The 23,924-nt window shown below is 45.7% G+C and overlaps 2 protein-coding genes across 8 annotated transcripts; one reads left to right on the forward strand and one right to left on the reverse strand.

Moving 5' to 3' along the window:
- Positions 1-2,791: 2,791 nt before the first annotated feature.
- LOC125539976 (uncharacterized) lies at positions 2,792-6,245 on the reverse strand. The gene is made up of 3 exons (XM_048703533.2): positions 3,826-6,245; positions 3,408-3,637; positions 2,792-3,287 (listed from the first exon to the last, which is right to left on the reverse strand). The coding sequence occupies exons 1-3, from the start codon at positions 6,074-6,076 to the stop codon at positions 2,979-2,981; spliced, it is 2,790 nt and encodes a 929-aa protein (XP_048559490.1). The 5' UTR covers positions 6,077-6,245; the 3' UTR covers positions 2,792-2,978.
- A 1,008-nt stretch (positions 6,246-7,253) lies between these two features.
- Positions 7,254-20,210, forward strand: LOC125539977 (uncharacterized). Of its 7 annotated transcripts, none has more exons than XR_007297125.2 (4): positions 7,254-8,707; positions 9,011-9,181; positions 9,474-9,647; positions 19,454-20,210. XR_007297125.2 is itself a non-coding variant. In XM_048703534.2 (3 exons), exons 1-2 carry the CDS (start codon positions 7,766-7,768, stop codon positions 9,149-9,151), a joined length of 1,083 nt encoding a protein of 360 aa, XP_048559491.1. In that variant the 5' UTR covers positions 7,254-7,765; the 3' UTR covers positions 9,152-9,181; positions 19,454-20,210. The 7 variants fall into 7 exon arrangements, 2 of the variants coding, with proteins under 2 accessions (XP_048559491.1, XP_048559492.1); XR_015617544.1 differs by having other exon boundaries at positions 19,475-20,210; XR_007297127.2 differs by having other exon boundaries at positions 9,508-9,647.
- The last annotated feature ends 3,714 nt before the right edge of the window (positions 20,211-23,924 follow it).

Below are 23,924 nucleotides of genomic sequence, written 5' to 3' on the forward strand. Positions count from 1 at the left end.
AAAGGAAACAACTTAAGAATATAGTAGTAGCGAATCTTTTCCTCATGAGCAAAGAGGGTGGCTATATCATTTAATTTAGTAAGGTGTGCCGCAGCAGTTTCAGTTTCATAACTGTGAAAAGGATCAGATTCAACCAAATTAATTAACTCAAGATTGACAGAGAATTCATAATCCTTATCAGTAACAAAGCACAGAGAATAGCAAACTTAGGATCATGCTTCATTTTCTTCATCATAGATTATTTTCTTTAAGCTTACATAGTAGTTTCTTAAATCTTCTCTGTCATTACAAGCAAGAAATTCTCTAGCTATCTCCCCATCCATAACATAACCCTCAGGTACCTTAGGCATTTCAATTCTAGGAGAGCTAGTTCTGATAGGTGAATCATAATTCTCATCAATTTTAGCATTTTCGGTTTGTTTAGCTTTAGGAAGTTGTTCATCAAAAAATTCACCTAGTGGCACAGTTTCATCAAGCATAGTACTAGAATCGTCATAAGCATCATTCATAGCAGAAGTAGCATCATCAATTACTTGCTATATATCAGAATTAACAGCAGGTGGTGCTGTCGTGAGCCTATTCAAAATAGAAGGTGAATCAGGTGCAGAGCTAGATGGCAGTTCCTTACCTCCCCTTGTCTTCATAGTGATCAACATATATAAATCCCAAATGACTCAGCAAATAGGGCTATGGTCACCGGCAACGGCGCGAAAAAAAGGTCTTGATAACCCACAAGTATAGGAGATCGCAACAGTTTTCGAAGGTAGAGTATTCAACCCAAATTTATTGATTCGACACAAGGGGAGCCAAAGAATATTTGCAAGTATTAGCAGTTGAGTTGTCAATTCGACCATACCTGGAGAACTAAATATCTGCGGCAAAGTGATCAGTAACACATTAGTACGATAGTTTGATAGCAGCGGTAACAGTAGCAATAGTAACGGTAATAGTAGCAGTTTTATAGTGATTGTAACAGCGACAGTGACGAAAGTAACTTAGCAAAAACCAATATGAGAAAATCGTAGGCATTGGACCGATGGTGCATAATTATGTTGGATGACATTCATCATGTAACAATCATAACCTAGGGTGAGACAAAACTAGCTCCAATTCATCAATATAATGTAGGCATGTATTCCGTATATAGTCATGCGTGCTTGTAATGAGAACTTGAATGACATCTTTTGTCCTACCCTTCCGTTGCAGCGGGGTCCATAAAGAAATCTAAGGGATATTAAGGCCTCCTTTTAATAGAGAACTGGAACAAAGCATTAACACATAGTAAATATATACGTGAACTCCTCAAACTACGGTAATCACCGGAAAGAATCTCAATTATTGTCATCTTGGGATATGCGGATCATAACACGTAATAGGTGCATACAACTTGCAAGATAGGATCAAGAACACAAATATATTCATGAAAAAAATAAATGGTACAGATATGAAATCATGGCACTCGGGCACTAGTGACAAGCATTAAACATAGCAAAGTCATAGCAACATCAATCTGAGAACATAATGAATACTAGAGATCAAGCCCTAAGAAAACTAACTCGATTACATGATAAATCTCATCCAACTCATCATCGTCCAGTAAGCCTACGAAGGAATTACTCACTCCCGGCGGTGAGCATCATGAAATTGATGATGGAGGATGGTTGATGATGACGACGGTGCCGAATACCCCTCTTCGGAGTCCCGAACGGACTTCAGATCAACCCTCCCGATGAAGAACAGGAGATGATGGCAGTGGCTTCGTATTGTAAAACGTGATGATTTCTTCTCTCTGATTTTTTTTCTGGACAAATAGGTACTTATGGAGTTGGAGTTAGGGTTGCGCGAGTTGCCAGGGGCCCACAAGCCTGCTAGGCGCGCCCCCTATGCTTGTGGCGCCCTGGTGGCCCCCCTCTGGTATTTTTCTGTGTCAGTATTTTTATATATTCTGGAAATAATCTCCGTAAAGTTTCAGTTTAATCTAAGAACTTTTATTTCTGCGTAAAAAGAACACCATGACAATTCTGCTGAAAACAACATCAGTCTGGGTTAGTTTCATTCAAATCATGCAAATTAGAGTCCAAAACAAAAGTAAAAGTGTTTAGTTTTTTAACCCAACGGTGCTGCTCCATTTTGTGACATGTCTGCTCCAACACTTCATCAACACCTAGCAATCGGAGCACGCAGCGAGGAACGGCGCCGGTGCACGTTGACCATGGCCGGGACGACAGGGGAGGGACGACCGCATCGTAGTCGAGAAGGAGCGGCGCCGCGAGGTCGGGGTGCGGTGGCTTGCCCGGCTAGGCGCAGCACTGGAAGGTCGTCGCACGCTGCATCTTGGCCGCGAGCGGGGAGACCGGCAGCAGCAACAGGCGAGTTGCTCCTCTAAGGTCCGCGAGCGGCGCGGCGCGGCCAGGGCGAGAGGGGAGGGGAGGCGTGGCGCGACAGGGCGAGCTCAGAGGAGCACGCCGGCAGTCGAGCTCAAACCGCACACCAGCGCGACGAGGCACGACACGACGAGGGCGACATGGCAGGGCGAGCACGGCTTAAGGCGAGGGGGAGAGGGAGGCGCGGCGCGGCAGGGTGAGCATGGAGAAGCGCGTAGGCGAGACGAGGCACGGCCAGCACGGCGTGGACGGCACGCCGAGCGGGGAACGGCGAGCATGGCAGATAGAAAAGAGAGAGAAAAGGTTATGCGAGTGGACAGAGAAAACCTCTGGTTTGTGTCCAGCTCCAACCTAAATCTAACACAAATTTAAGACATAAATGGGTCCGAGCAAATACTAAACCGACAAAAAATAAGAATATGTCTACGTTGGGCAATATTTTTGTCAGAACGGACACAAACAGAGAGTATGCCTGGGCGCGTTGGAGTTGCCTAAGGTAGCTCCTCGTCTCTCGCGTCCGCGCTGAGACATATCACGAGTTCACTACCGAACGACTGAAAATCAAGACGTGGCAGGGCCTATGCTATCACGAGTTCACGACCGAATGACTGAAAATCGACTTTCAACACGCTGCCGTGTCCCCTGTTTAACAACACGGACACTGCAGATCGTGGCCTGGATCGTCTCCACAAGCCGCTCGACGCATAACTCTATTTTGCAGAAGCGGTTCTCGAAGCAGATGGTATGCACACCAGGATGACGAGCGTAGAAATCGCGAGTTGCGCTGATCAATGCTCTATCTCGAGACACTGCTCCACGTTCAACTTTTAGCTGAATTTCAAAGCGAACAGGGTCTCTGCAGAGAATTGCACGAGACGGCCCAATCAAGCGCAAATATGGATTCTGCAAGCATTCGTCAATCACCCCGTTAACTACTAATCAACAAGAGATGAAAAAAAAACTCAGGGAGACATGTGCAGAAATATACCCCCAAAAAAATGAAAGCAAAGATATTATACGTACGTGTTGCCTGATTCTTTGGGGCGCTATCCTACTGTGCGCGAAGAGAAGGTTGCGATTGTTATCGACACTGTCCCGAGCAGCAACCACACCATACACAGACAATGGCAATTTGAAGCCACCTTTAATTTCTGTTAGTTTAATGGAGAGGATCTGCAAGGTCTCCGCGACGATAGCATCGTCTAAGCTGGGTTTAGGTGTCAAGTGTGTGAAGTGCATGGAGCTCAATTGCGCTGCATGCAAGCACCAAAGAGAAGCATGTGTTAGAAATCAAACATGAACTAGTCTTAGATAAGCAAAAGGGCAAATATATTCCCTTGCCGCTTGTACAAGGAAGGTCGATCAACCAAAGGTAAAAGGATGGGAGGAATTGAAAGCTAGCTACCTAAAGAAAATTAAAAGTGCATGCATGTCAACTCACTTGTGTCTTCGAAGAAACCGCACCCCTCGGGTCCCTGTCTAGATTCCCAGGCCCTTCTGTAGCAAGCGAAATCCTCTTCCTCAGCGGCTATCTCCTCCTTCTCCATGGTTAATTCTTGGACTGATTTGCCTATGTCCATATCATCCATCTTGACCTCAGCCATCTGCTTCCGTATGTCCATCTCAACCTTGGTCGTCTGCTTCTGCTTGTCCATCTTGACCTCGGTCATCGGCTTCTGCTTGTCGATCTCAACCTCAGTCATCTGCTTCTGCTTGTCAACCTTCAGGTCGATCATGTGCTGATCACTACTCTGGATGTCAGAGCCATGGGGAAGAAATCTTGGCAGCTGCTGCTGCTTCCCGGATTCCTCTTCCATCTCGAAATCCATGGATGGAGCAGCAGCACAAACCCTGTATTTCCCCTTCTTATGCCCCTCATGTTTCCCCTTCTTACGACCCCCGTGTTTCCCCTTCTTACTGCCAAGAGACTGATCATTACTCTGAATCTGAAGGCCACAGGGAAGAAGTTGAGACTGCTGCTGCTTCCTGGATCCCCCTTCCATATCCGTCTCACGAGGCAATGGACCAATCACCTGCTTCTCCATGAAGGTTTTCGCTCTGACTGCCATTCCTGCCTTGGCCATTTGCTTCCCCTCCACCTCATCCCACACCCAATTAGGTATACTCTTTAAAAGAAAGTGCAAGTTACGAATTGCTTCACTTGTCCTGTGATACACTGCTGACAACTCTTCAATCTGCATCTCAGGGTAGAAGTTGACCGCGCCTCTGCCTGCCTCCATCATCTCTTTGAGCACCTGCACACAGGATTCGAGCTTTGAAAAGAGTATAGACTGCTGCTGCTTCCAGGTTTCCCTTTCCTCCGAGAGTGATATGTGCGACTTGTTTGCCATATCCTTGACCTGTTCCCCCAAGAGGGATTTGCGTCTGTCCATCTCAACCTCTGGCTCATTAGCACCACCATCCAATATGTCTAACTTGTTTGCCACATCCGTCGGCTGCTGCTGGGTCTCCAGAACCGTGACTTGTTTCTCTTTGAGAGATTTGCCTCTGCCCATCTTAACCTCTGTCTCATCACCACCACCATCCAATATGTCTAACTTGTTTGCCATATCCCTGGGCAGCTGCTGGGTCTCCAGAAATTTGACCTGTTCCTCCGAGAGGGATTCGCCTCTGTCCAATTCCACCAATTTGGATACGGACAAGTCCAAATTCTGGAACTGGGCCCCCAAGGTTGTCGCCACATCGTCATTGGTACCTTGCGGACAAATCTCATGGTGGTTATGCACAGATGGTTGCTTCTGCTGTTGTAAGAGATGCTTAGGAGGGAGAACTGGATCCTCCTGCTTCCTGCAATGAGGAGGAAGAGGAAGGGCATGAACCTTAGACTGGATATCAGGGCCGCAACAAATAACTGGCTGGAGTGTGGACGACTCATCCTCAGACTGGATATCAGGGCCGCAACAAAGAACTGGCTGGAGTGTGGACGACTCATCCTCAGACTGGATATCAGGGACACAAGAAAGAACTGGTTCTAGTGTCGGCGACTCATCTGTATTTAATATGATAGAATCCATAGGCGACTCATCCGTATTTACTACTATGGAAAAATCCCTCAGTGATTCATTGGTATGTGTCACTGAATCCACCTCCATCTCTGGTTTGAATTTCCAGTCGGCTATTGGCACCTGCTCCTCTAAGACAGGAGATTTGCCTCTATCATCACCACCACCATCCAATATGCCAGACTTGTTTGCCATATCCTTAGGCTGCTGTTGCGTCCCCAGAACCATATCCTTGGGCTGTTTCCTCACTTTAGCCGCCACGCTGCCTAATTCAGGATATTTTGCCACCAAATCAGGTGTTATGCCTCGCTTCTTAGCAGACCTGAGCCTATATTGTTCACGTCTGTATCCGTCGAGGGCGATCCATAACGCAGGTTTCCCAAGCGCCAATGAAAACCCCTCCCCACTTGTCGTTTCAGCCCCCTCCTTCACCACCTTCATCCTTAAATTATTAATCTCCGCCCTCAGATTTGCCTCCTCTGTATCCAGTTTCGCGATCAGACCACTCAAGAGTCTGCGCTCCTGGGAAGAGACGGCTCGATCCATGGGCTCGCCCTTCTTAATGTTACGAGGAGGACGAACTGGAACCTTACTCTGGATCTGAGGGGACCGGGAAAGAGCTTCAGACTGCCGTTCCGTAGACTTGCCGGAGTCCCCTTCCGTCGCCATCTCACGAGGCGCCGTCACCTCGACTTTCCACACTCCGCCGCCCGCCGCCGCTCGCTCTTTTTGTGTGTGTTCTACCGCCGCCGCCGCCGCTCGCTCTTTTTGTAACTTAGGGTTTCTAGAGAGGCAGGTCCGAGTGGGATATGCTCTCTGTTTTTTTCCTTTGAGAGGAGTGAGAATGGGATGATTATATATTCCGTCTCAGGCTCAGCCTGGCCGCGCACCGGATCAAAAAGGCTCAGGCTAAGAATGAAAAACTGCACAAGCTTGGGCCAGCCCAACTAGAGACTTAAGTTTGGGTCAGTTTCTTCTTCTTTATACGTGAACGGAATTTTTTCTGGCATTTTCTATGTTCTTTTCACCGACTTTTTGGTTTTTTATTCTATTTAATTTTCTATTTTTATATTTTCTGTAACTTTAATTTTTATCCTTAAAAATAATGATTTTTCTAAAATTTGGTAACGTTTTTTAAATTCGCCAACATTTTTTAAAGTATACGCACATATTTAAGAAATACACTTAAGGATTTTACAACAAAAATTAAAAGTTGGTAAATTTTTAAAATTAAAAAAAATCTAATTAGATAATTTTCTAACATGAAAATTTCCTATTTTTTGTATTTAAAAAAACATAGAAACTCTAATACAATTCTAAACAGCTGAAAATGTTTTTTTATTTTTAATGCAAATCTGTCAAAACAAATCAAGCAACTGGTATTTTCATAGAAAACAAATGGAAAACCAATGAACCAGAAGGAAGGAAAGAAAATCGCTTAGAGGAGTGCTCGACGAAACGCCAAAGTGGGCCAGCCTAGGACCGAGTGCCACGTGCATTTGGTCAAATTTCTCAAAAAATACGTGCATTTGGTTAACCATTTTTCTTTTAAACATGGTACAGACGCATACACTTATATATACACGTGTACACTCATCCCTGCGAACACACGCTGTATCCCTGTGAGCATCTACGAAAGACTGTGATGGCACATCATCCTGAGATTGACGAAGTCACCAAAGACGCTTTGTACTCAACGGAACGTCCCCTCCTACTGAACGTGTATCGCCGAAAATCCTGCAATAATTTGGAAATAAATGCAAGATGAAGGTAGAACACGCACAAAAAGATTGGAGGTATCACTGTTCATCTAACCATCCAACCATGGATTAGTTGGCTGGTCAATCGTTTTCTATCGTGCCATTATTCAAGTGCTTTTGCTTTCCGACGGGAGAATCCTTGTATGAGATTCCTCGAGCTTTCGAGAGACTTACCCACCGTGGAGACTTTCCGGCGAATGCCGGTGACTGGCGTGATGCCGATTTTCCTCTTCCTTTGATCTCGTCTCTCCTTCCGTTAATCCTCTTGAGATAATCTTCCTGTTCTCCAATCTGTTTTCCCATCCCTAATCATATCTGCCGCTGCTCAATCCCAGATCTTGTTATCTTCTCAGCCGGAATCTTGTCGGCAGGACCGGATCCATCTTGGTTCTCCTCGCCGAGCACACCTCAGTAGCCTCGACTTCCTTCCTCCCCCTTTTCCCCTCTGGATCCGATCTCTTCCTTCCCCTTCCCACACACACACACCCCGCCCCCGGTGCTGCTGTTGAGTTCCTTTGCTGGTCAGATTGGAGAAGTTATCAAGTTGGACAGGCTGCTGGAGGACTGGCGCAAGGCTTTATAAGGTACTTAAGCTCACATGAAGTTCATTGCGTGGAACTGTCGAGGCATGGGCAGAGGCCTCATGAACCACAAAATGCTCTTCCTTGGCAGACTCATTCACTCCACAAAAGCACAGGTGGCCTTCATTTCTGAAATTAAATCATCAAAGGTTAAGTCCTCCGATCTTAATTCACGTTTTCATATGAATAATAGCATTGTTATTCCATCTCGAGGTAAATCTGGGGGATTGTGGCTTATGTGGAATGATAATGTTCAAATTACAGTTCATCTAGCAAATTTTTATACTATCTTGGCCACTGTGGTGAATTCTGCTACTGGATTGCAATTCGGACTTGTGTGTATATATGGCGACCCCTATCATCGCCAGACTTATCAGATATGGGATCAAATTGCTGATTTTGTTTATGATAGCCCCGGAAAGATGATATGCATGGGTGATCTTAATGAGATACTGTATGACATGGAGAAGAGTTCGGCCTATGTTAATTCTAATCGGATGTATGCCTTTCGTTCTATGCTGAAAAATTGTGGTTTCTTTGACCTGGGTTATAGTGGACCAGCCTACACTTGGACTAACAAGCGTTTTTCCTCTAAGCCCATATATGAGAGACTGGACAGATGCTTAGTGAATCCAGACTGGTGTGAGCTTTTTCCTAATACTAATGTATTCAACTTGCCCATTATTTTTATCCATCATGCTCCCATTTTAATCTCCACTGATGGACAGTACAAAAAACCAAGGCAGGACTTTAAATTTGAGAATTGGTGGCTTATGGAATCTGACTTTCAATCTCATGCGAAATCTGTTTGGAGAAATTCTGTCAATAAGCCTTTTTGTGCTAGAACTAAACATCTTGCAGGAGCTCTTAAAAAGTGGTGCAGGAAAAAGAAGCCTCTCCAACAAGAATTAAACTCCTTGGAGCAAAAGATCCAGCAGATTCAGATGATTCCATCACAGGTTCGAGATCATAAACTTGAGGCTTCTCTTATTTCTCAATATGAAAATAACATGATCAGATTAACTGAATTCTACAGTCAAAGGGCTAAAAAGCATTGGGCCAAAGATGGTGACAGAAATACTTCTTATTTTCACCAAGTCGTACTAAAAAGGAGGAGGAAAAATACCATTATTTCCATTAAGGATGAAAATAATATTATTCATTTTGACCCTAAGAAAATAGCTCAAACTTTTGTTGATTACTTCAGGCATATTTTTTCATCTCCGAACGCTAATACTGGCATGCCTTTCATTGGAACTCAGTTCCCATTTCAGAACCAAGATCAAGACTTCACTTATACTATTCCAGATAAGCAGGAAATTTGGCAAACATTACAGGAAATGAAAAGAAGAGCTTCACCTGGCCCAGATGGATTCAATGTGGAATTTTATATTGCAAGCTAGAGCTGGATTGGTGATGATGTTACTTCCATGGTGAGAAATTTCTATGTCTCGGGTGTGCTTCCATCTCATATCAATGACACTCACATAGCTCTTATTCCTAAAAAAACTAGCACCTCTTGTTCCCACTGATTACAGGCCTATTAGCCTTTGCAATGTTATTTATAAAATTATTGCTAAAACTCTTGCTAATCAGCTAAAGGCTCATTTACCTGATTATATCCATCCTACACAACAAGCTTTTATTGAAGGCAGGAGAATATCTAACAACATTATCATAGCTCAAGAGATTACTCACTCCTTCTGCCTTAATTCTTGGAAACAGGAAGCTTTCATGATAAAAATTGACCTTGCAAAAGCTTTTGATCGTATAGAATGGATGTCGATGTCAAAACCGGCGGATCTCGGGTAGGTGGTCCCGAACTGTGCGTCTAGGCGGATGGTAACAGGAGACAAGGGACACGATGTTTTTACCCAGGTTCAGGCCCTCTCGATAGAGGTAAAACCCTACTCCTGCTTGATTAATATTGATGATATGGGTAGTACAAGAGTAGATCTACCACGAGATCAAGGAGGCTAAACCCTAGAAACTAGCCTATGGTATGATTGTTGTTCTTCCCTACGGACTAAAACCCTCCGGTTTATATAGACACCGGAGAGGGTTAGGGTTACACAGAGTCGGTTACAATGGTAGGAGATCTACATATCCGTATCGCCAAGCTTGCCTTCCACGCCAAGGAAAGTCCCTTCCGGACACGGGACGAAGTCTTCAATCTTGTATCTTCATAGTCCAGGAGTCCGGCTAAAGGTATAGTCCGGCTATCCGGACACCCTCTAATCCAGGACTCCCACAGTAGCCCTTGAACCAGGCTTCAATGACGACGAGTCCGGCGCGCAGATTGTCTTCGGCATTGCAAGGCGGGTTCCTCCTCCAAGTACTTCATAGAAGATTTTGAACACAAAGGATAGTGTCCGGCTCTGCAAAATAAGTTTCCACATATTGCCATAGAGAGAATAATATTTACACAAATCTAATCTGCTGACGTATTCCGTAGCTTTGACATCACACTACGGCCAAGCCTTTATTCGAATCGTTTTTACTGTCCCACCTCAGCGCGTTTAGCGAGGCGGTTTCCTTGGCACGTCCTGTCGAAGCAGAGATCGTGTCCCCTTTATTTACGGGATTCTCATCAATACGGACGTGGGTAACCCAATCGTGCCCGTTGGCATGTTTTCTCGATTAAAGGCGAGTCTCAAACGGTTACGGGGAGGGCCCTTGGTATTCAACCTCTTATAAAGAGACCAAGGCCTTACTCCTTTCTTTCAATCTCAAACAAGTTCGCCCTTCGCCTCGAGTTCCAACACCCAAGGCTCCAGATTTCAGGCGCTTCGGATCTTCGACAATGTCCGGTTCCGACCTTCGAGGCCGATGGATGCCCTCCTCTGTTACGGAGGAGGACGTGCTAAGGCTGAGAGAGGCCAGGTTCTTGACCGGCTAAATCTCGCATAGGTTGCCTGCTCAAGGGCATGCCATTCCCACTCCCAAGCCTGGTGAGAGCGTGGTGTTCATGTCTCACTTCCGTCAGGGGCTAGGCTTCCAGACGGATCCCTTCGTGAGGGGGCTCATGTTTTATTATGGGTTGGAATTTTACGACTTAGCTCCGGAGTCCATCCTCCACATTTCCTCATTCATCGTCGTGTGTGAAGCCTTCCTCCGTGTTACTCCTCACTTCGGACTATGGCTCAAGACCTTCAAAGTAGAGCCGAAGATGATCGAGGGACGGCACACAAAGTGCGGAGGCGCTGTTATAAGCAAGAATGCTGATGCTCCATGGCCCGAGGGCTCTTTTCAAGAGGAGCTCGGCTTATGGCAACGAGAGTGGTTCTATATCACTGCTCCCAGGGGCACCAAGTGGGTGACGCCACCTGCCTTTCGCTCGGGTCCCCCACCACAGCTAGCGTCATGGGTCAATAAAGGACTAGACTGGGGGCCATCCAAGGACGTGCCCTTGTTGCAGGGCCGCATCAGGGATCTCTTAGAAAGAGACCTCAGCCTGGTCAAAGTGACGCAGGTCATGCTAATCCGCCGAACCCTGCCCGGCAAACGTCGCTCCCTTCGCATGTGGGAGTTTAATCCGGAGGGACCGCGAGCTCTCCAGCATTTCATGGGCGCAACGCCCGCGGAGATGTATAAACTGTTCTTCGGATCACAAGCAATGTGTCCGGACTTGACCGAGGACGCAGGTCTGAGCTGCAATCGTCCGGATACTCAAGTAAGTAGCCTTGTGCCCAGACTCACTATCCGTATATTTGTCATAAACTTGCCCCTAAAAGAGTTGTCCTTTAAACAGGAGTGGATAGCGAAAGCAAAGCTGATCAGGTGTCCGGCTCCCCTCCCCGAGACCATGCCGGATCCCGTGCTAGTCAGGATGTTGAAGATTGTGCCTTTGGAGGAAAGCAAGGGAGGGGACAAGGAAACTACGGCCTCCTTGAAGGAGGCTGTTCGGAAGGGAGGAGTCGAAAACTCCTTTCCTCAAGGGAAGAAGAGGATCGCCTCTGAAGACCCGGAGACCATGGCCTCAAAGCGGGGGAAGAAATCCTCGTCAGAGGGTCCTACGCCGGGGGATACCTCGGCCGAATTATGCCCTCAAGGGGATCAGCCCTCCACCAAGTCGTAAGTAGAGAGAGGTTTTCTTTTTAAGAGATGAGAGAAATCCTTGCTTTATATCTGAGGAAAGTAACCAAAAATTTACCTTGTAGCTCGGACCTCAGCCCTTCTCAGCAGAGCTCGTCTTCGGGGGACCTTCTTCCGGAGATGATGGAGAGCGGAACGCCTCCCCCTACCATACCGCCTAGCGAGGCGGGCGACCCTGAGGTATCGTCACGGAGGGTTTCTCCGAATCCGGTGGGGCCGGAAGGTAGTCGTCTGGGCCCCCAAAGCCCTCCGCGTCCGGCCTTCGAAAAGGGCCATCGGACGAGTCCGGCAACGTCCGATGCGCGGTCGGAGGAGCTGAAGGATCTGCTAGGGCGAGCGTCTATCTCAGAGGAGCACCGTGCATTGATGGGTACGGTGATTGAGAGGATTTCATCCGCAGAGAGTGGATTGCACGAGGCCGTCAGGAGTTTACTGACAGGTTTTGAGGTACGTGAAATAATGTACCCTTCCTTGATAGTTGCGCATAAAGAAGATGCTCCCTGTGTAGATAGTAGCCCCTGAGACTCTGTGCGTTGTCAAAAGTGACGGCGCGCAGAGGATCATAACCCCAGGTCCAAAATGTCGCCTTCATATGTAGGTGGCGAAGTGTCCGGCGTCCAGCCGGATTGATGAATTTGCCGAGCTAAAGCGGCAACTTGACGTGGCAGATGCTGACATCGCGCTTGTTAACAGGCGGCTTGACGAGGCACAAGGTATGTAATTCCTCCGGTGGCACCTGGTAAGAGGAGCTTTATGCCAGTATCTTACAATATGTGTGCTTGATGCAGATGGTGCTGCTGCCATGAAGAATCTTCGGGCGGAACTTGCCCGAGCCAAGGAGCAAGCCAGAAAAAGTGATGCGGCTGCCGGGAAGGCAATTGAAGAGCTGAAAGCCGAACAGGCTACTCACTGCCGAAGCAAGAAGGAAATGGCCGAGATGGCCGTGAAGCTGAAGAGCGCTGCTAACCGTTGCAAGTTTCTTGAAAAAGAAGACCGGGCGGAATAGACGGACCTGGAGAAGGCTGTTGCCGATGCCAAGGATGCTCGCTCTGCGATGAGAGCTATGAAGGAGGAGCTGCGTCAGGCCGGAGAGATCACGGCTGGAAAGCCCTTTATGCTACGGAGGAAGTTCTGTGATCCTAAACATGCTCCGTTAGACCGAATGTGGAGTACGGCGGACACCTATCTGGATTTGGCAGCGAGTGCTGCAGATGCGACCGAACACTTTCGAGATCAAGAAGATCGCGAAGTGGAAAAGCTCTTCTGGTCGCAGTTCCATAATCCAGAGCATCCGCTGTTAGTAGCCGATCGTCTGGCCGAATGGGCTGAGCTGAATAGGTTGTCCGGACTCGCCATGAAGTGTGTCATGAGCCATCTGTGGCCGGAGAGGCCAGAGCCGAAAAGTTATTTCAACTTGGTGCAGCAGTTCCTTGGTGCGGTGCCGCATATTAATGCGATGAAGAGGTCAGCATGCATAGAGGGTGCACGGATGGCTCTTGCCCGTGTCAAGACATACTGTGCGGAGATGGAGACCACCGTTGTTGCATCCCGAGATTCGGACGAAAGCCGAGTACCTGCCGAGCACTATTTTCAGGAAGTTCTTCAAGGTGCTCATGTGACAGAGATGCAGTGCTCGAAGGATGTTATGTTCAAATAGCATATGTTATTGTAAAACAATGTTTTGATAAATTGTAGAAGCTTTTTATACTTGTGCCTTCAAGTATTGTAACACCTCCTGTGCGGCAGTTTAAGATATATATATATAATCTGAAAGATGGCAGTTGTCGGCTTTAGCCCCCACGCAAATATTGCGGGGGTGTTCGCAAAAGGCGCGTTTTCACACTTGATCCAACGTCTTGGTCCTACAAAGGAGGTGATAGCGCAGCGAACTAGGCAATCGGACTATAATGCTTTAACACTTTCACTTAGCCATAGGAGTTTGACAGTGAGGCTACTTATATAGCCTCTGGTGGCGCCTGCGCTCGCCCGAACTCGGGGCGCGTATGTGCCTGGCCGGGAAACGACCCTTCGTTAATGCGGAGGAATCCTAAAGATTCCGGTGAGTCATCGAGTGGTTGACCAGTCTCACGCTATATCATGACAGTCAGTTTTCGGCTTTCTCTACTGAGGTGCTCGCCTGGCCGAACCGGGGCACAATCGCAGTAGTTCTCCTGGTGCCACCTTAGCCGATAGAGCGGAACGTAAGGCAGCAAAATACAGGAGCCGGGCAACCCAACATTTGACCAAAGACATGATTCGAAGCTGATGCATATAAGGCCAAACTCGCGACGCTGAACACTCCCTAAAGTATTCGGTCTTTATGAGGGCGGGCGGGACAACGCCCTTAGTTATAAGCCCCTAGTGTCCAGGTATGCGCAAAATTCTGACGTGGCTACATGCCAAGACGCCAGCCTCCTCCTTGGTTATACCAAAAAAAACCAGAGGATGTGTATCAACAAGAGACAGTAAAAAAGGTTTACGCAGAGTCTTAATCCGAAAAGAATCCTTAGAACGGGTCCCTGCTGCACGTCTGCGCCTGTGTCTCCGTTGTGCCATATCCTGGACGTGCGCAGCACGGTGTTCATCTGTAAAAGAGAGGAACTTAGTTGAAGAAAGGTCGTGCTAAACAGAAGTTATACTAAATAAACAAAGTATAAATTGAAATGGGTAAAATTGAACTTGATTGTCTCTTATTTTATATGTGCGGAGCCCCTAGTACAGGGGTATACGGCTATTAAGCCTTTATCAATGATATTTTTATGCAGGACTCGTCTAGTCGTGTCCGTGGTCTTAATGACCTGTTTAGATGTTTTGGCTGGTGAAGCCGTATTATTGTGGGGCTGTTAAGGCAGCCGCACAATCCTCCGTGCGGGAGGCGCACTCAATGCTTTCCCTTTAATGAGATGATGCCTCGTGGACCGGGCATCTTAAGCATAAGAGATGCATAATGCGGAATTGCGTTAAAGTGGTCGAAAGTTTCGCGTCCCAGTAGTGCTTGATAGCTGCTTGAAAATGGGGCGATATGGAAGGTTAGCCTTTCGCGACGGAAGTTGTCGGGGGAGCCGAACATAACTTCTAGCCGGAGAGAACCCATGCAATGGGCATCCGGGCCTGGCGTTGCCCCTTGAAAGGAGGTTTTGCTATGGCGAATTTTTGTTGGGTCTATCCCCATGTGGCGGATTGTGTCCTGATATATCAGGTTTAGACCACTGCCGCCATCCATCAGGACAGTTGTAAAGTGGAGTCCGCCGATTATTGGATCTAATACCAAGGCAGTCCAGCTTGCGTTCCGGATACTTCTAGAGTAATCCAGATGGTCGAAGGTGATCGGTTTTAACAACCAGTGGCGAGACTCCTTTGGGATAGGCCGTATGGCGCGTATCTCTATGGGCGCCGCTCATTTTGTTATGTGAAGTGAGTTTACTGTTTTGACTTCTTGTGGAAATTTTTTTTGTTTCCTGGTGCTCTGCTTTTGGGCTTCATCATCGTCTTCACTTGGTGTGTCGAGCCCCTTGTGTTCGGCGTTGAGTTTGCCGGATTGCTTGAAAACCTAACAATCTCTGTGGGTATGGTTTGCAGGCTTCACGGGAGTACTGTGTATTTGACATATCTTGTCCAAGATTTTGTTTAAGTTGGATAGCTCGTCCCTGTTATCCTTGAGGGGCGGCTTTTTCTGATTCCGCCGAGAGCTTTTGAATCCGGCATTGACTGCCGTGCTCTCCGGTCTGCTTCCCTTAGTCCGGTGCTGGTCCTTGTTGCGTTGCGGTTTTCCGTTTCCATCCCTAATTTCGGATGTACTTGGGTCGCTGGTGCTACATCTTGCCAGCCAGCTGTCCTCTCCTACGCAAAAGCGGGTCATGAGGCTTGTTAATGCGGCCATTGTTCTTGGCTTTCTTGGCCGAGGTGTCTGGCGAGCCATTCGTCTCGAACGTTATGCTTAAAAGCTGCTAGGGCTTCGGCGTCCGGACAGTCGACTATCTGATTCTTTTTAGTAAGGAATTTGTTCCAGAATTTTCGGGCTGACTCTCTGGGCTGTTGAGTTATGTGACTTAGATCGTCTGCATCCGGAGGGCGGACATAGATCCCTTGAAAATTTTCCCGGAAAGCGTCTGCGAGCTCTCCCCAACTTTCAATGGTGTTTTCGGGAAGGCTTTTGAGCCAATGCCGAGCTGGCCCTTTAAGCTTGAGGGGTAAGTATTTTATGGCTACGCGCAAGATTCTGCTTTTTCAGGCTACGCGCAGTGGCAACGAGCCTTTGGTGAAGGTTCTTCTGCTCCATGAGCTTGTCCGGCGTAAGGTCATACGGAATGCTGTTCTCGCCGGGGACGGGTTGTTCGGTTTGTTTATCCAAGTTGCCCTGTTCGGACGTTTGCTCGAGGGCATGTTCGTCGTCCGCCGGCTCGTCCTGCTCTATGGCTGGGTCTGTGTGGCTGCTGTCTTTGTCGAGGCGGGGCTTGGAGCGGCGTTTACGTCGCCGCTTTGATTGCTTTTCGAGAGAACGATCCCTCGTTGCATCCCTGTGTTCCTCGTCGTTGCTTCCTTTAGGTGTGTCCACCATGTACACATCATGAGATGAGGTGGCTATCCAGTGCCCTATAGGTGTTGGTTCATGTTCGTCTCCTACATCGTCGTCCATACCGTCGATGTCTTCGGAGTCGAAGTCGAGTACGTCATTTAAATTATCGATAGTGGCTACAAAGTGGGTGGTGGGTGGGCTTCGAATTTCTTCGTCGTCCGCATCCCAATCCTGCCGGTCATAGTCCGGCCAGGACTCTCCTGACAAAGAGAGAGACCTGAGTGATTTCAGAATGTCGCCGAAGGGCGAGTGCTGAAAGATATCTGCGGCGGTGAATTTCATGATCGGCGCCCAATTGGCTTCGATTGGTAGGGGAGCGGAGGGTTCGGAGTCCGGAGAGGAGTCCGGCGCCTTGGGGTCACGGGCTTCACAGGGGACAAGGCTGGTATTCGGCTTGATCGCCATAGAGATTGCAGCCCCCGAGGCGGTGTCTAACCACCCATCCTTGATTGGTGAGGTCGGCTCCGAGTTAAGGGTCGGAGCGGACACAGGTGCGGCCTCGAGGGCACTTTTCGGCGGCAGAGCTAGATCGTGCCCATCGTGACAGTGTGGCGCGCTTGGCAGTGGCTCAGATCCGTCGAAGATCAAGTCTCCACAGTCGTTCGCCGTGTAGTTTAAATTTCCAAATCTGACCTGATGGCCAGGGGCGTAGCTTTCGATCTGCTCCAGATGGCCAAGCGAATTGGCCTGCATGCGAAGCCGCCGAAGACGAAGATCTGTCCGGGGAGAAAAGTCTCACCCAGGACTGATCGCTGTTGATGATTGGAGGAGCCATCGGGCCTCAAAGTGACGACACAGAGGAACTCTCAATGAAAGCATCAATGTCAGTGTCAAAACCGGCGGATCTCGGATAGAGTGTCCCGAATTGTGCGTCTAGGCGGATGGTAACAGGAGACAAGGGACACGATGTTTTTACCCAGGTTCGGGCCCTCTCGATGGAGGTAAAACCCTACTCCTGCTTGATTAATATTGATGATATGGGTAGTACAAGAGTAGATCTACCACGAGATCAAGGAGGCTAAACCCTAGAAGCTAGCCTATGGTATGATTGTTGTTCTCCCCTACGGACTAAAACCCTTCGGTTTATATAGACACCGGAGAGGGTTAGGGTTACACAGAGTCGGTTACAATGGTAGGAGATCTACATATCCGTATCACCAAGCTTGCCTTCCATGCCAAGGAAAGTCTCTTCCGGACACGGGACGAAGTCTTCAATCTTGTATCTTCATAGTCCAGGAGTCCGGCTGAAGGTATAGTCCGGCTATCCGGACACCCCCTAATCCAGGACTCCTTCAATGAAACTTTATTGTCAATGCTTTGTCTCGTTTAGGGTTGCATAATCATTTTATCAGTCTTATCCATGCTTGCATCTCTACCCTTGTCTTTTCCGTCATTATTAATGGCCAATCATATGCTAGATTTCATAATGCCAGGGGTATCAGACAAGGGTGTCCATTATCACCCTACCTCTTTGTGCTTGCCATTAATGACCTTTCCATCTCTCTACAACATAGCATGAGGCAAAGCCAGCTAGCAGGTATTACCCTTGGACCAAATTGTCCTCCCATTCACTCCCTTTTGTTTGCTGATGTTCTTCTCATTTGTGGCCAAGCCTCCATTCCTGAAGCTACTATGATGGAATCCATTATCCAAAAAATTCTGCAAAGCCTCAGGTCAAACGCCAAATTGGTCTAAATCAGCCATTATTTTTAGCAAACATGTTCAGCCTGAAACCTATCTAGCCATCAAAACTATCTTTCCAGTCCCAGATATTGATGCAAGGTCCATCCACTTAGGCCATCCTTTGATTCTTCCCGCGAAAGATAGATCCTCAGCTTATAATTTTATATTTCACAAGTTTAGCTCAAAATTGAGTGGCTATCGGGCTAACAAACTAACACATGCAGGCAGGCTCGCCCTCATTAACTCTGTTTTAGCATCCATACCAATCTATTATATGTCGAACATCCTTTTCCCCAAAAAGGTTTATCTCTAAGCTAACTGCCATCATTAGGAACTTCTGGTGGACTGGAATCAGAGATGAGCCCACTACCAAATCTCTATGTCTTAGAGCCTGGAAAGATATTTGCTCCCCTAAAATTGAAGGTGGTCTAGGAAGAAACTTGCAAGCTCTCAATCAGGGATTAATTGTCAATGCTGCATGGAGAATAGCAGAAAATCATGATGATCATCTTCACCAAATCCTCAAATCCAAGTATTTCCCTGATTCAGCCTTTTGGAGAGCCAGCCCTAATGTTCCCAAGTCAGTCTTTTGGGCTTCTATACTAAAAGTTAAACCCATTCTCGAAGCTCATTCATTTTATCAAGTCACTTCTGGGAACATCTCTGTTTGGAGCACTCCATGGTGTCATATTTGGCAAAGCATCTATGATCATTTAATTATTCAGGATGACCATTTTAAATACCCAGCTTTGGTTAAAGATTTATGGCTCCCAAACCAAAAGATATGGGACAATGCTCTCATTGACATGCTTTTTGATCAGCTGGCGGCTGTTATCATTAAACAAACTCCTATTATTCAAAGTGATGATAAGGATATACTCTGTTGGGACCTCACTCCTAATGGCAAGTGCAATTCTAAATCGGCCTACAAGATTTGCTTGCAAGTTATGCAGGAACAGGGTGAGCCTAGGCCAAGGCAAGTATCTACACAGGTAAAGCTCCTTCTCAAACAAGTTTGGAAAAGCAAGACCATGGCACCAAGGGTTCAAACTTTTGCTTGGAGAATTCTTAGAAGAGCTATCCCTATAGGTCAGAGAGCGGGTAGATTCACTAGTCATATTAGTAAATACTGCTCTAGATGCGACTCTAAAGAGGATGACATTCACCTATTTTTCCTCTGCAACTTTGCTAGAGCTGCGTGGTTCTCAGAGCCATGGCTAATTCGAATTGATATTGTCATCCAAGATTGCAGGAACATAACTGAAGCTATACAAGCCATTCTTTCTATGCAACATCCCTACGTTTCTCTTGAAAATGTTTTTACCTTTTTGTGGTGCTTATGGAAATCCAGGAATGAAAATTTGTTTGGCAGAAAACCAGGCGAGCCAAAGCAGATCTTCCAGGCAGCAAAAGCAATTATATCAAGTCAAGCATTGGTGAAGTATACAGAGCAGGAACAACATATCATCACTATGACGAACTGCAGCAGCTCCAACTCAATCATTAAACAAGGAGAAACCATCAAATCAGATTTATTTATTACAGATACCAAGGTTTTCTGTGATGCCTCCTGGGAGAATACAAAAGTTCCAGGGAATACAGGTGCACTGGCTACAGGAATAGGAATATATATACAAGGCGTTGAGCAAAGTGACAGCTACACCATAATGATTCAAGCCTCTACAACTACAACATCTTCTCCCTTGCAGGCTGAAGCATGGGCTCTCTTGTTTGCAGCAAAGATTGCTAATCATCTCAACATCATCCAGGTTTCCTTTCTCACTGATAACCTGATCCTGGCAAGAGCAGCAGCTCAGAGAAGCATTGATTCATGTAAAGTTGGTTGGGAAATCAGGAAGGAACTTGCAGATTACATTCACATCATGAAAGAACTCCAACCTCAAGTATTTCATATCTCAAGAGAGCTAAATGGAGTTTCTCATAACTGTGCACATCAGGTACTCAACAACTTGGTTGAACCTATCTTTAGTTGTGTTAATTCAGCTCATAGAAATAGGCCATGTCCTGTAATTCAAAAATTGCAATATTCTCCTTTACAGGGCGTTGTAATTCATGCTGTAAAATGTTTATGGGCTGATATATATTTATGGCGCCTTTCCCTATTCAAAAAAAAAAAAATCCTTGTATGAGGATCACTCATTGTTGCGGCAAATATGTCAGGGAAAAACACAGAACTCTATACGTGGGCCGATCCACTCGGCGTTTCATGCAGGGAATCTATCGAACATGCTTGAGCGACTTTCTTTCGCTCAATTTCTCTCTTCTAGCATCTTAACCAGTTTCCCTCCAAACCCTTTAAAAAAACCAGTTTCCCTCCAAAAATCAGCTGCTGGAATTTCTTTATAGATTTATAACAAATTGTAAACATGAATATTTTCACGGATTTTATAAAAAAGCTCAAAGATAAAAAATGTTCATACATTTAACAATACTCACAAGATTTATGAAGTGTTCACAAAACTTTAAAAAGGTGAGTTTCAAAAAAACTTTAAACTGGTGAATATAATTTTTTAAGAGTTTCAAAAAAGTTCACGAATATTAAAAAAGGTTGACATTTTATAAAAGATGTTAGCGAATTCAAAACATGTTCTAATTTTTTTTAATAAATAATATATTAATTAATTCTAAAAAGTCAAGAATTTAAGAAAATCGTCAATATATAAAAATATTCATGAATTTTAAAATGTTCCTAGCTTTCTCAGAATGTCCATTACATAGAGTTATTCATGAATTTAAAAACTCTTCGGGTATATTAAAAAATATTCTCAAAATTAAATAAATCATGTATTTCAAAATATGTTCACGAATTAAAATAAAAATAAAATGGGAAAAAGATATGAAAAATACAAATGAAAGAAAAATACAAAAAGGTCAAAAAATAGAGATAGAACCGGTAGATGCTCATACGACTACTATACTTGGGTCGGGTGCTACTCCCGTAGGAGTCATTGGATTTCCCTAAAGAGGAAGGGAGATGTAGATAGCAGCACATGATTTTCTTAGTTAGGAATCAGGATTTATCAAACCGGTGGGAGCTTCAAGTTAGCAAGATAAGCAACACCTGCACACAAAAAAAATTCTTGCACCCAACGATGTAAGAGGATTGTCGGTCCCCTTGTCCTTTCTAGTTACAAGATTAAAAGCTAATCTCTACTTCTCTACTCCTATAAAAAAGCGAGTTGGTGGTGATGGTGTGCCAGTCTGCACATCATCTGCACCGTTCGATACGTAACGTATGGCTGAGATGAAGAGAAGTTGCCCGTACCACTTGCACTTTTACAAAAACACCCTGCATTTAGACAGAATTCTGGATCAGGGACATCCGATACAGAACAGATCTTCTCTCGTGAAGGAAACAGAGTCTTCATGAATCTCCCAAATTACTCGCCGTCGGCTCGTACCATCTCTTTCCCAGCGACAGCCGGAGTTGACTTGGGCGCCCCCACCCCACCCACCCGCCCCGGCGCCATGTAGCTGTAGTTCTTCCAGCTTCTCTCCTTCCAGATCTGGGCGTGCAAGTCATGTGAGACGGAGAGGATAGTTGCGGCGGCTGCGATGTTGCAGGTCAGCAGGCATGTTCGATGTAGCAAGTATTTTGTTTTCTCTTTGTGGCTGTCGAGTTGATTTGCTTTCGTGCAGGCCCTGGTTCTCAACCTCCAACATGAGTCTCTTTCTTTCGTGCTGCCCATAGAGGTCACCACTCACCAGTAGCAGGAATGCCATGAGTCGGCACAGGCATTGCAGACGCGGAGGATTTTTACTGGGGGCGAGCTACTCGTTCCCGGCAGCACCGGTGCCAACTACCTCGAGCCACTTCTTGTTCATGTAACTGCATCTGTCCGTAAGTTATGTGTTTCTCCTACAAGATCAAAGAATGGAGTACATATGTGTCTCAGAGCCATTCATGGTTGAAATTATGGTCTCTCCTAAACATGTGATTTGTGAAATGTTTAGGAACGAATTGTTTATGGATATGCAAAGTGCCTTGTTAGCTATGGTTTTAGATTTTACTAGGTGGAATTGCGCGCTCCGCTGCGCGCGGATATTATGGCATGGATAAAATGCTCCATGAGTACATTATAGCGTGCATTAAAAAACTGCAATATGGTCAACGTTGATGTCGTACATTTGTACCACTTATAGTTTATTTGATTGAGTAGTTAGGATGCTCATAGAACATATATAAACATTGATGTTGTACAACTTAATTTATTTGTTAGTCATCGAATGTCCCTTTCATATCTATCATCAATGTGAATGTGCATGACGAACAGAGTATAATTCAGGTCTCAAATGGGGCTCATCATAAGAAATGTCGCTATTGTGCAAGCGCCATCTAACAACCCCAAGCTTCCTCCGGAACTCAAAGTGGGCTCACTCCCACACATTACAGTCCAAACCGAAGTAGCTGAACCTAGAACAAGTGTAAGCCATAACTTCCTCCTGGTCCAGGATCTCAAAGAGAAGACAATCTAAACCAAAGTTGCTAATTGTAGCAACACACACATAGAATTAGATAGCCATGGTCAACTAATGATATACTTAACACCCTTGGTGCTTGTCTGCTTGAGCTATCAGCAACATTGCAGAGCTATGAAGTAAATACATGTAGACGAAGACTTTCATTACTGGACTAAGGAATTATGCTGATAACCTTCGCATATGAAAATAGAAGACCGAATCTTCTTTTTGTGAAAATATTAATGCACTCGACCATCTAGAATATCAGACATCTGAAACTTAAAATCCAGAATATGAAGTTAAGACAAAAATATGTCAGGATCATAAGTTCTAGAAATGATAAAGCTAACCTAAGATATAAAGTTATGACACGATATAAGTTAACACCGATGAACACCTATGGACCCGTAGGTCCTAACTGAACAACTCACACATCATCATGGAGGCGGCAAGGTTGATTAAGAGGCCTCCTCCAATGGCTTCCCCCTCCGGCGGAACTCTGGAACATGGCTCCAGATAGGATATCTTCAGAACATAGGCTTGTGGCGGCGATAAAAGTCTTCTGAAGGAACGATGGATGGTTTCGTTATTTATAAGAATTGGCGGTGGAATTAGGTCAAACAATGCACGGAGCCCCACAAGCTCACGTGGTGCAGCCACGACACCTGGCCTATGGGCCCCTCAAGCCTCCTCTCGACGTCTCTCGAAGCTTCTAGTGTTCCTTTTGGTCCATAAAAAATCGTCAAAAACTGGCGTCGTGTTGGACCTTCCTAGATATTATTTTTTGTGAAATAAAAAACAAGCAAAAAAACAGGAACAGACACTTGACACTAAGTTAATAGGTTAGTCCATAAAAATATTATAAAATTATATAAAAGTGTGTAAAAATGATAATCTAATAGCATGAAAAAAATATAGGTACATTTGAAACATACCATCGTGCCATAAGTTTTTCCCATGTGCGCTATGCGTGGGGTGATTGGCAAACGTGCGCCCCTACACTCACTCACTCCTGAGCCGTCCCATATTGACCCGTTGCATAGTACCAACAATCGCTGGGACACAATGTCTAAAAAATCGAAGGGGACACTCGGTTTTGATAGGTTCTTGACTCATATATCTACTATTATAGCGGAGTTTGTCGTTGTCATAATTGTTACTTTGACCTCTCTCCCTCCACTTATTCGGTGCATAGGAAAAAATCTGCCCATGAAGATGAAGGAACTATGCCCTAGAGGCAATAATAAAGTTGTTATTTATATTTCCTTATATCATGATAAATGTTTATTATTCATGCTAGAATTGTATTAACGGGAAACTTAGTACATGTGTGAATACAT

This window comes from Triticum urartu, chromosome 2A, assembly GCF_056163025.1.
Source record: "Triticum urartu cultivar PI428250 chromosome 2A, HENAU_Tu73, whole genome shotgun sequence".
Lineage (NCBI taxonomy): Eukaryota > Viridiplantae > Streptophyta > Magnoliopsida > Poales > Poaceae > Triticum > Triticum urartu.